The sequence below is a fragment of the Oryctolagus cuniculus genome, chromosome 11 (assembly GCF_051225735.1).
Source record: "Oryctolagus cuniculus isolate XC-2025 breed Fujian yellow rabbit chromosome 11, ASM5122573v1, whole genome shotgun sequence".
Taxonomy (NCBI): Eukaryota; Metazoa; Chordata; class Mammalia; order Lagomorpha; family Leporidae; genus Oryctolagus; species Oryctolagus cuniculus.
The window spans coordinates 10,854,577-10,866,978 of record NC_142877.1 but is presented as its reverse complement, the minus strand read 5'-3'; the positions used below and the strand labels follow the sequence as shown (position 1 = coordinate 10,866,978).

Below are 12,402 nucleotides of genomic sequence, written 5' to 3'. Positions count from 1 at the left end.
GGCTGTTAACCCTCTCAGCCCTCTGTGCAAGACCCCAGGGCACAATGGCAGACCAGGGACCCCGCAGGATGTGCCAGGGTGTCACTGTGGCTACCAGGCGAGACGCGGCCAATCACACGGAAGCTCTTAGCTAGGCACTAGCCCGCCCGGTGGGTACCACTGACCCCTCCGGCCTCGCTTACATCCGGGGCCCCACAGGCCACTGCTAGGTGCTACTGACTGGTGTCAGCAGTTGTTCAGTCAGTGAACAAATGAATGAGTGATCCACTCCTGGACCTTCAGCAGCTACGTTAATGCCAGGCGCACAGCCTACACTCAGGAAACGTTTACACATGGGACACTGAACAGTCTGGCAAAGTCCACGTGGTTATGGCCCCGTAGAGCTGAGGGAAACTGAGGCTCAGGGGACACGCCCCCCTGGGGTCAGTCGGTGCGGCCCAGGGCAGAAGCTGAGTGTCCGTCCTCAATTCAGCACGGAGGACCCCAGGGCGCTGGTGGAGGGTGCGTCACAGCGACCCGCAGCACTTTCCCCCGTATCGCCCGGGGCTCACGCTCGGGAGAAGCCAGAATTTCCAGCGGCCGCGCGAGAGGGTCCTCCCACGCGCTTCCTCCCACCCTCACGCCACCGAGACGAAGGGACAGAGAGTCGCCTCGCGCGGCTGAGACCCCGCCCCCCTGCTCGCCGGGCCGCCGGCGCCTCCAGCGGAAGCCGGAAGCAACAGCAGGTCCTGCTAGCCCCGTGGCTCCGAACTCGGTGGTCTTGGAGGCTCCGCAGAATGGGGGAGAAGATGGCGGAAGAGGAGTGAGTGGGCTTTTTCCGGGGCGGCGGAGGCGGAGGCAGGGCTGGGCCCAGGCGCGTGACAGCGAGCTCCTCAGATCGCCCTCTGGCCCCTCAGTGCGGGACTCCTTGTGCCCGTGGGCCAGGGCTGACCCTGCCGGCGCCGAAGAGCAGGGAGGGATGGGCGGGCCCGGGCCCCCTAGGGCCCCCTAGGGCCCCACAGCCTCTCGGAGGTCGCACGGACCCTGGGGCTGGCGGATGTGCCGCTCAGCGCACGCCCCGAGAGCCGTGTTGCGGCAGCCGTGACCCGCTTTCCCGCTTTCCCAGTTTTGGATCATCTGAAGGTTACTCAGCTCTGCCTCCTCCTCCTGGAAGCCTTCCCGGTCCCGCACTTCCACCCCCCAGCCCTTGGCCAGTCGCCTCCTCCTCGGTAGCGAGCAGTTTGTGTGTCTGTCGCCTCCACCGTTTCATTCATTCATTGGCTGTTGGCCATCCGCTCAGTTGCGGGCCCCGGGCACTGCGCCGTGCAGGAGGCCGGCCTGGGAGGGGCCCCGGGGAGCTTCCACTGTGGTGGGGAAAGAAGACCACGGACAGGAACACGGTGCCCCGCCTCGGATCCGCGCTCCCCCGGGAGTCCGTGCGGGATCCGGGATGCGGGGACTGATAAGAGGGGCGGCCTGGCTGCGGCGCCAGCTGTCACCCTCCATTGTCCGCTGTTTGTGTACGCAGAGTGTGTGGGTCCAGGGGGAGCCCCTGAGTGACAGCCCAGTGGGGGTCGCCCCTTGTGAGTCACTCCCTGAGCCACCTCTCTGTCCCAGACATCAGCCCGGACCTCGGCAGAGCCAGGCCAAGAGCTGGGACCGCCCCGTGGTTCTTAGGGATTCTTAGGTTGGAGGCTGGAGTGGGCGGCGGGCTGGCTGAGATGTTGGCCGGGTTGCAGAACGTGTCCGGCTTGGCGACGCACGGCACGGGTAAACGGAAATTCAGAGCCCACCTCGGCGTGTTCAGCCAGAGGTGTGTTAGCTGGTCCCGGGCTGAAGCAGTGCTCAGTAAGATGAAGGGTGACAGTCACAATTAGCAGTGTTCCACCGGTGGGCTAGCCCACGGCCCCAGCAGTGTTCCACCGGTGGGCTAGCCCACGGCCCAGCAGTGTTCCACCAGTGGGCTAGCCCACGGCCCCAGCAGTGTTCCACCAGTGGGCTAGCCCACGGCCCCAGCAGTGTTTCACCAGTGGGCTAGCCCACGGCCCCAGCAGTGTTTCACCAGTGGGCTAGCTCATGGCCCCAGCAGTGTTCCACCAGTGGGCTAGCCCACGGCCCCAGCACAATGAGTAAGAATTTAAGCCGAGGGCTGGATGAATGGGGGCGGAGTGGGCTGTTACAGAAGAGTTAACTAAGACTTTCGACGTCTCAGGAGGATTTTGGAGGGTGGGGTGCGGTGAGACATCTGACCTCAGCAGCAACCGGGCACAGGCGGGATCCATGAGCCCGAGAAATCAAGGTGCTAAATGGAGCGCTGGACCCGGGAATGGGGTGAGAGAGCCTAGGTGCCCCCCAGTAGGTGCCAGAGAGCGGGCAGCGTTTCTCCTGCAGCCTGGTCCCCTCTGTTCACCCCGTCCGTGCGCCCACACCTGAAGCGCCCCTTCCCCGGGCCCTGTGCGCTGTTCACGAGACTTGTGAGCTCCGCGGAGCTCTGTGCCGGGGTCTCTGGTTTGAGGTCGGGAGCCCGAGGCTTCGGCGCTGTCTTGATTCTGCTGCTTTTCCTGTCCTCCAACAGGTTCCCCAATGCAACTCACGAGGGCATCAATGTCACCCTGCGCAGCACCCTGGCTGCCACGACGCGGCTGGTGCTGCCGACCGCCGCCAAGCCCATCCTCCCGGTGCAGACCGGGGAGCAGGCGCAGCAGGAGGAGCAGTCCAGCGGCATGACCATCTTCTTCAGCCTGCTCGTCCTAGGTGACTGCCGGCGCCTGCTCTGTCCCTGTGTCCCCGCCTAGGTGACTGCCGCGCACCTGCTCTGGCCCTGTGTCCCCGCCTAGGTGACTGCCGCGCACCTGCTCTGGCCCTGTGTCCCCGCCTAGGTGACTGCCGCGCCTGCTCTGTCCCTGTGTCCCCGCCTAGGTGACTGCCGGCGCCTGCTCTGGCCCTGTGTCCCCGCCTAGGTGACTGCCGCGCCTGCTCTGTCCCTGTGTCCCCGCCTAGGTGACTGCCGGCGCCTGCTCTGTCCCTGTGTCCCCGCCTAGGTGACTGCCGGCGCCTGCTCTGTCCCTGTGTCCCCGCCTAGGTGACTGCCGGGCGGGCGCGCCTGCTCTGTCCCTGTGTCCCCGCCGCGTGCCGCGTCTTCCTCCGGTTGGGTTCCCTCTTCAGTTCCTGGCGCCGCAACAGGAGCCTCTCTTTTCTTTAGAAAACCACGGCTTAGTAAGTCGGAAGAGGCTCCGGGGAAGGCCCTCAACAGCGTGCAGGGAAAGACTTTGACCTGCAAAGGAGCTTGGACATCTAATGTCGTGCGTTTTGCATTCTGATCGCAGGAGCCTGGGGCGGGGTGGCAGTGGTGCCAAGACATGGGCGAGTCTGTGGGAGGGCATCCCAGCTTCTTTTTTTTTTTTTTTACAGGCAGAGTGGACAGTGAGAGAGAGAGAGAGACAGAGAGAAAGGTCTTCCTTTGCCGTTGATTCACCCTCCAATGGCCAGTGTGGCCTGCGCACCACACTGATCCTATGGCAGGTGCTTCTCCTGGTCTCCCATGGGTGCAGGGCCCAAGCACTTGGGCCATCCTCCACTGTACTCCCAGGCCTCAGCAGAGAGCTGGCCTGGAAGAGGGGCAACCGGGACAGAATCCGGCGCCCCGACCGGGACTAGAACCCGGGGTGCCGGTGCCGTAAGGCGGAGGATTAGCCTAGTGAGCCGCGGCGCCGCCAGTATCCCAGTTTCTATCAGAGCTGCGTTTGGTTTCTGTGCAATGTATTTAGCTAAAGGTGTTTTTGTTTTTGTTTTTAAGATTTATTTATTATTTATTTGAGAGGCAGAGAGAGAGAGAGGTCTTCCATCTGCTGGTTCACTCTCCAAATGGCCGCAACAGCTAGAGCTGCGCCAATCTGAAGCCAGGAGCCTGGAGCATCTTCTGGGTCTCTCACGTGGGTGCAGGGGCCCCTCTTCTGCTGCTTTCCCAGGCACATTAGCAGGCAGACGGATCGGAAGTGGAGCAGCTGGGACACAAACCAGCGCTCATGTGGGATGCCGGCACTGCAGGGGGCGGCCTTACCCACGATGCCACAGCGCCGGCCCCTAGTTAAAGGTCTTACTGCCGAGTGGGTCAGGGAGGCGCTGCCTGAGCTCTCTCCCAGCCCCTGTCTTTGCGGTGAGCGTGAGCGGTGGTCATGAGCCTCGCTGTGCCGTGGGCTGCCTGTGCTGTTCTGCCGGACGGCCATTTCCTGGAGCCACTCGGTCCTGAGACCCCACGGTGTTCAGCCTTCACGTCGAGGGGGAGAGGAAGTACGGGCCTGGAGAGGTCACGAGGCGGCGCGCCTGTCTGGTGGGAGCCGGAGAGCAAAATCCAGGCTGCCAGGGAGGTTGAGATAAAAGCCGGGCCCTTCCGTGTCCCCTGGGGGCGGCAGATGATAGAAAACCCTTAGACAAAAGAGGTCCTGTGGGCTCTGCGCAGCCTCTTTGGAGTCACTGTCTGGGGAAGTGGCTTGGGGTCGGGCCAAATTCCTCATCCACACTCTCCCTTGAGAGTGAAGGTGGCCCGGTCACATTTGAGGATACTGAAGTCATGTTTCTTTCTTTTTAACTTTTATTTAGCAAATATAAATTTCCAAAGTACAGTTTATGGATTACAATGGCTTTCCCCCCCCCACAACTTCCTTCCCACCCGCAACCCTCCCAACTCCCACTCCCTCTCCCATTCCATTCACATCAAGATTCACTTTCAATTATCTTTATATACAGAAGATAAATTTAGCATATATTAAGTAAAGATTTCAACAGTTTGCACTCACACAGAACATAAAGTGTAAAATACTGTTTGAGTACAAGTTATAGCATTAATTCACATTGAACAACACATTAAGGACAGAGATCCTACATGAGGAGTAAGTGCACAATGACTCCTGTTGTTGACTTAACAAATTAACACTCTTGTTTATGAGAAGTCACGTTTCTTGTCAAAGTGAGTCTTCTCAGACCGGAGAGAGGTGGAGCCGAGTTTTCTGGACTGTTCCTCGGATGGCTGGGAAGGCGTTTTCAAGGAGAAGTCCGCCTGTTTCATATTTGTGTGTGCACGCTGGGAAGTAGTCAGAGAACGCCTAGGGAAGTGATTGTGATGGGAATCGTAAGCTCCATCCACGTGTCTGAGTTTCTAAAGCTTTTACATTGAGCACTGAGCAAGGACACAGAGGGGAAGGCTCTCCACGTGCCTGCCCTGTGTAGGGTGAGGCTGCGTCTCGGGGGCCGCTCCACCAGCCGGGCTCCGCTGTGTTCCGTCGGCGTTGGCTGCCGTGGCTGAACCGGTGAAGAGAGCAGTTCTTTTCTGAGGTCTCCCTCCAGGATTGGAGTCCAACAGTCTCTCCGTGGCTGTGGGCGGGATGGCGAGTGTGAGCGCACAAAGGCGGGGGAGGGACGGTGGGACGACCTTCTCAGTGACTGTCGGGTGTGGCGCAGTTAGGGTTCACCTGTCCTGGAGACTACAGAACAGGGTGTCATTGTGTGCTTTCTAGTCCGGGCGGAATCCTGCCTGGTGCTTTGGGGCTCAGACAGGGCTGAGCTGTATCTGAAGGTGACACGTTTCCCTTTTATTGTCTGCTCTTCAGACAGATCACAAACCTGGTTCCTGGAGTTGCATTCCTGATTTTTCTTTTGATCCATGGTTTTGTTTTCATGAGACTTTGGGACTTTCTGCCCACTTACTTGTGGGCCAGCATGCATTAGCAGAATAAAATGATGCTGGCTTAGGGAGAGGGAGGGCTCTCATCCCGATTCACTCCGCAAAATGCCTGCAGCAGCCCGGGTGGGCCAGCCAGGAGCTGGCAAGCAGTGCAGGTCTCCCAGGTGGGAGGCAGGAACCCATCTACGGGAGCCTCCCTGCCGCCTCCCAGGGCGCACATAGGAAGGGAGCTGGACTCGGGGGCAGTGCGGGAAGTGGCTCCCCAGGCGGCGTCTGGGCCATCGTGCCAAACGCCTGGTGCTTGCTTTAAGTACACTTATGGTTACCATTTATTCCTGATTGTGTGTCCAAACGGTGTCAACCTGAGACATAAAGTCAGTTACTGTTAACAGGCCGCTTGTTGATTGACTGCAGACCGTACCCGAGCCATAGTTGCTGTGGGAATGCTAGCCCGTCATTATCCAGGTCTCGGAAGCCCCCGCCTGGAGCACGGTTGGCACTTGGTTGACGACTGTGGTTACGACCGTTGTGTCCATGAGCGTGCCGTGGGGCAGTCCTGCCGAGAGGGGACGGCAGCACTCGGCTCACCAGTGTGACGAGTGTGTCATCCCGGCTGCTCTGACTCCGCAAGCAACTGGTGCGTCATCGCCGGTGACTTACGGGGACTTAACTGGTAACACCACTCGGCTCGCGGGCTTTCCGTGTGTGAAGGTAGCGGCGTTACGGACACTGGCATGTGTGCGTTTGTGTGTTTTGCATGATTACTGCTTCAAGTGGAGAATTAGAAGCACACTGATTGTGGTGGATTTACCCCTGTGCCACACGGGAGTGTTTGTGCCTTCTTGCTCTGTTGTTTCCAAGTATCTTTGGCGCCCTGTGCTCGTATATACATACATACATGTGGAGCCATGTGCTTGTATGTACATACATACATGTGGAGTCATGTGCTCGTATGTACATATGTACATGTGGAGCCGTGTGCTCGTATATACATACATACATGTGGAGCCGTGTGCTCGTATGTACATGTTCATATGGAGCATGTGCTCGTATATACATATGGAGCCGTGCGCTTGTATGTACATGTTCATATGGAGCCTGTGCTTGTATGTACATATGTACATGTGGAGCCGTGTGCTTGTATGTATGTGTTCATATGGAGCCTGTGCTCATATGTACATGTGGAGCCATGTGCTTGTATGTACGTGTTCATATGGAGCATGTGCTCATATGTACATATGTACATGTGGAGCCCTGTGCTTGCATGTACATATGTACACGTGGAGTCATGTGCTTGTGTGTACATGTTCATATGGAGCGTGTGCTTGTATGTACATATGTACATGTGGAGCCGTGTGCTTGTATGTATGTGTTGTTCGTATGGAGCATGTGCTCGGATGTACATATGTGCATGTGGAGCCGTGTGCTTGTATGTATGTGTTGCTCATAGGGAGCCTGTGATCGTATGTCCACACTGTACATATGTACATAGTCTGAGCACATACAGGTGCCTGTGGCCTGGAGTTTGTTTGTCTTAACATACATGGGCTCCCCTAACATACGTTTTCCTCTCACAGAACGTCTTAGAGATCTTTCCGTGTTGGTGTTTTTATATCCACGTCTTCCTTTTTGTATTACTCTTTTTTTTATTTTTTAAATTTTTTTGACAGGCAGAGAGAGAGAGAGAGACAGAGAGAAAGGTCTTCCTTTGCCGTTGGTTCACCCTCCAATGGCCGCCACGGCTGGCGCGCTGCAGCCGGTGCACCGCGCTGATCTGATGGCAGGAGCCAGGTACTTCTCCTGGTCTCCCATGGGGTGCAGGGCCCAAGCACTTGGGCCATCCTCCACTGCACTCCCTGGCCACAGCAGAGAGCTGGCCTGGAAGAGGGGCAACCGGGACAGAATCCGGCGCCCCGACTGGGACTAGAACCCGGTGTGCCGGCGCCGCAAGGCGGAGGATTAGCCTAGTGAGCCGTGGCGCCGGCCTTCCTTTTTGTATTACTATTATTACTGTGCTAAAATATACACAACATAAAATTTACCATTGAAATCACTTTGAAGTATGACCATTCAGCAGCGCTTAGGTCCTTTACGATACTGTGCAACTGTCAACTGTGGACTTGGTCTAGAACATTTTCATCACCACAGAAGGAAACCATTGAAACCATGGTTGAGGGAGGGCATGTGGCTTAACACGTGGGATGCCCCCACATCAGAGTGCCTGGTTTCAAGTGCTGGCTCTGCTCCCAATCCAGCTTCCTGTTCACGTGCCCCTGGGAAGAAGCCGGTGATGGCTCACGTCCCGGGGTCCCTGCCACCCACATGGGAGACTTCCTTGGGTTGAGTTCCTGCTCCCACCCTCGGCCAGGCCCAGTGCTGGCTGTCCGGGGCGTGTGGGGAGTGAACCTGCAGATGGGAGCTCCCTCTGCCTCCCAGCTGAGTAGGTAGGCACCCGTGGCTCGGGCCGCTGCAGGCACGCGCTCCTCAACGCCCTCTTCCACGGCAGCTGTCCTTCGGCTTGCTCTCTCGAATTTGCCTGTCTGTGCTCTTTCACAGTGGAGGCGTGCAGTTGGTGCCTTTACGACTGGTTTTCTCCCTGGCATGTCTGCAGGGTCCGTGCACGTGGTAGCGTGGGTCGGCACGCGCTCCTTTCGGCTGAGAAACGTTGCGCCGTGTAGATAGGCTGCTTTGCTTTCGGTTTATCGTCAATCCCTTGGCGAGCGTTTGGGTTGATTCCCCCTCCGGCTGTTGTCAATAGTGCTGTTAGGAGCACGTGGGTGCCAGTGTGCCAGTACTGGGGTGTTGTTATTTCTCAGGGATACATACCTAGGAGTGCAATTCTGGTGGTTATTCTATATTTAACTTTCTCCCGAGCTGGTAAACTGTTGCCCGATCTGCAGTGTCTTATAAGGCTGTCATTCTCTTCAGATTCTTTTTTTTTTCTTTTCAAAGAAAGATTTATGTATTTATTTGAAAGTCAGAGTTACACAGAGAGGAGATGCAGAGAGCGAGAGAGGTCTTCCATCCGCTGGTTCACTCCCCAATTGACCATAATGGCCGGAGCTGCGCTGATCTGAAGCCAGGAGCCAGGAGCTTCTTCCCGGTCTCCCACGCAGGTGCAGGGGCCCAAGGACTTGGGCCATCTTCTACTGTTTTCCCAGGCCATAGCAGAGATCTGAATCAGAAGTGGAACAGCCTGGACTCGAACCAGCGCCCATATGGGCTGCTGGCACTGTAGGCAGCGGCTTTACCCGCTATGCCACGGCACTGGCCCCAATCTCTTCAGATTCTTGTCGTTGTGTCTTAAATTATAGCCTGCGTCCATGTGGGTGTGCGGCCCGAGCCTGGTTTGCAGGTGCCTTTCCCCGGTGATGATCATTGCTGCCGCTGGTGGCGCTGAGCCCCCGACCGCCTGCCCGTCCCCTGGAGAAGTCCGTTCCGTCCCTGGTCCGTTCTGAGGTTGGGTTGTTTGTCTCTTAGCAGTTGAGTTTTATGTTCTGGCTACCGGGCCTTCCTCGGAGAGGATTTGCAGGTCTTTTCTCCTGTTCTAAAGGTCCTTTTCATACCGTGATCTTTGTGGGGACTGAAGGCCTTTAGCTGGTGTTGAACCTCACGTTCAGTGCTGTCCACGGACAGGCAGTTTGCCGTGTGCTCTGAAGGCCGCGGTGGCTGTCTGGTTGATGTCTCGGTTAATCCGTAGGACCCCGCTGCTGCACCAAGGAGCAGAGGCCGACCGGTCCCCGACCCTCTTGTCCCAAGTGCTCACACCCTGGGGCCGCCTCTCCATGTTTCCAGGTGTGCGGAGCCTTCCTGGGCCCGAGTCGTGCTTCTGTGTCGCGTTTGTCTTGCTCTGGGTGTTTAGAGCAGGGCTCCCTAACTAGGTTAAATATTTATGTTAAAGTAGCACCACAGATTGATAGTTCAAAGCCAGAATGAGAGGGGGCCACGATTTCCATATTTACAACTGCTGCCTCTCTCTGGCCACCTGGCGCTTCCTGCTGGGATTGAGGACTCCAGTTTGCCAGCGTGGGCTCCGCGGTGGCCAGCAGACAGCCCACGCAGACTGTTTAAAATTTCCTCTGGCCGGCGCCGCTGCTCACTAGGCTAATCCTCCGCCTGTGGCGCCGGCACCCCTGGTTCTAGTCCCGGTTGGGGCGCTGGATTCTGTCCCGGCTACTCCTTTTCCAGTCCAGCTCTGCTGTGGCCCGGGAAGGCAGTGGAGGATGGCCCAAGTGCTTGGGCCCTGTACCTGCATGGCTTCGGATCGGCATAGCTCCGGCCGTAGCGGCCATTTGGGGGGTGAACCAACAGAAGGAAGACCTTTTCTCTGTGTCTCTCTCTCACTGTCTATAACTACCTGTCCAAAAAAAAAAAAAAAATTTTTTTCCTCTTAAAAGAAACTCACACAATTATTTTTAGTACCATCAAGATAATCCTGTAGTTGATCAGCTAGTACTACCACCCAGGTGCCTGACTGACAGAGACACACACACCAGTGTTTGGACTGAGAGATTACACTCAGGAATGATTTATACCAAAGTGCGCTTTTTGTGTGTGTGTGTGTGTGTTTTGTTTTTTGTGTGTGTTTGTTTTTTTTTTTTTTTTTTTTGTCCAGAAATACTCCTTTCATGTAGTTCTTTCTGTCAGCTCCACTTCTCTCTCAGGCCTCGTGGTCTGTGGGAGGTGAGCGGTGAAGGCAGCCAGTGGGGGTGAGTGGGGGGCGGAGTCACTGTGGCAGTGACACCTGCCGTGCTGTGCAGGCAAGCCCACTTCCTTCATCTCTACCCACAGCAGATAATGGTAGTCATGGCTGGTTCGCTGGGCACTGAGGGGTTGAGTGAGACAGTCTTGGGCAGAGTCCTGACTCCCAGGTGCCCCGGGGGGAGAGGTGCACCCGGTTAGAGAGCAGGAGTGTCCCGTCTCCACCTCTCTCTGATGTCCTTGTCACCAAACCCAAGCACCTGCTTTCACCTGTTTGTAGACGCCTTTACTTCCTTCTGTGTTAGAGAGCCAGTCACACGGGCCAGGACCTCCTGTCAGCTATTAGATTGACGTACGTGACTCTCTCCTTACCTTTTAGAGTTCTCCTTGGCAATTGCTTCAAAACAATTGAGAATCTTTTAGCAGAATCAGAAAGTTTTGAATAATTTTAAATATTTTTTAAGATTTATTTATTTGGGCTGGCGCCGCGGCTCACTAGGCTAATCCTCCGCCTAGCGGCGCCGGCACATCAGGTTCTAGTCCCGGTCGGGGCGCCGGATTCTGTCCCGGTTGCCCCTCTCCCAGGCCAGCCCTCTGCTGTGGCCCGGGAGTGCAGTGGAGGATGGCCCAGGTGCTTGGGCCCTGCACCTCATGGGAGACCAGGAAAAGCACCTGGCTCCTGGCTCCTGGCTCCTGCCACTGGATCGGTGCGGTGCGCCGGCCGCAGCGCGCCGGCCGCGGCGGCCATTGGAGGGTGAACCAATGGCAAAGGAAGACCTTTCTCTCTGTCTCTCTCTCTCACTGTCCACTCTGCCTGTCAAAAAAAAAAAAAAAGATTTATTTATTTATTTGAAAGGCAGAATTACAGAGAGGCAGAGAGAGAGAGAGAGAAAGGCCTTCCATTCACTGATTCACTCCCCGAAATGTTTTTAAAGGATTTCATTTAAAATAAAAAATGTTATTGGGACTGGGGCCGCAGGTTGAGTCACAGCTGTGACGCCGGCGCCCCTGAGTGCTGGTTGGAGTCCTGAGTGCTCTGCTTCCAGTTCAGCTCCCTGCTCATGTGCCTGGGAAAGCAGCCGAAGATGGCCAAAGTGCTTGGGTCCCTGCACCCACACGGGAGACTTAGATGGAGCTCCTGGCTTCAGCCTGTGCCCGCCCTAGCCATTGTGGCCATTTGGGAAGTGAAGCAGCAGATGGAAGACCTCTCTCTCTGTCTTTCAAATAAATAAGTAAATCTTTTTTAAAACTGTATTTGTTTATTTGAGAGAGAGAGAGATCCCCCACCTGCTATTTTACTCCCCAGAGGCTCGCGGTGGGGACGCTGGGAAGTCGGTTCAGTTCTCCCAGGTGGGTGGCAGAGGCCCAAACACCCTGATGCAGGACACCATGTGCTGACCGGGGCCTCAATTAGATTTCTGTTCCTCCTCCAGTAACCACTGGAAAGTGAACTATGGGGCCGGCGCCACGGCTCACTAGGCTAATCCTCCGCCTTGTGGCACCGGCACACCGGGTTCTAGTCCCAGTCGGGGCGCCGGATTCTGTCCCAGTTGCCCCTTTTCCAGGCCAGCTCTCTGCTGTGGCCAGGGGGTACAGTGGAGGATGGCCCACGTACTTGGGCCCTGCACCCCATGGGAGACCAGGAAGAGGCACCTGGCTCCTGCCTTCGGATCATCGTGGTGCGCTGGCCGCAGCACGCCAGCCGCAGCAGCCATTGGAGGGTGAACCAACGGCAAAGGAAGACCTTTCTCTCTGTCTCTCTCTCTCTCTCTCTCTCACTGTCTACTCTGCCTGTCAAAAAATAAATAAATAAATAAATAAATAATTTAAAAAAAAGAAAGTGAACTATGGTTAAGGCACACAGAAGTATAGAGAAAATATAATGAACTCTGTATGTCTACCCCCAAGTTAAGAAATAAGATATTGGGTCTGGCGTTGTGGCGCAGTGGGTTAAAGCCCTGGCCTAAATCGCCGGCATCCCACCATATAGGTGCCGGTTCTAGTCCCGGCTGCTCCTCTTCTGCTCCAGCTCTCTGCTGTGG

General features: G+C 56.5%; 1 protein-coding gene across 5 annotated transcripts in view; it reads left to right on the top strand.

Annotated features, from left to right (window-relative positions):
• Positions 1 to 648: 648 nt before the first annotated feature.
• The window catches only part of SLC9A8 (solute carrier family 9 member A8), a 72,826-nt gene continuing 61,072 nt past the window's right edge, over positions 649 to 12,402 (top strand). For 2 of the 5 annotated variants that reach the window (XM_070051707.2, XM_051844933.3), the window contains exons 1-2: positions 649 to 802; positions 2,555 to 2,733. In XM_070051707.2, the coding sequence (XP_069907808.2) occupies positions 777 to 802; positions 2,555 to 2,733 (205 nt within the window). In that variant the 5' untranslated portion in view covers positions 649 to 776. Of the gene's footprint in view, positions 803 to 1,347; positions 1,793 to 2,202; positions 2,311 to 2,554; positions 2,734 to 12,402 lie in introns of those variants that run through there. The other 3 variants (XM_089307058.1, XM_089307057.1, XM_089307059.1) reach the window with 3 other exon arrangements.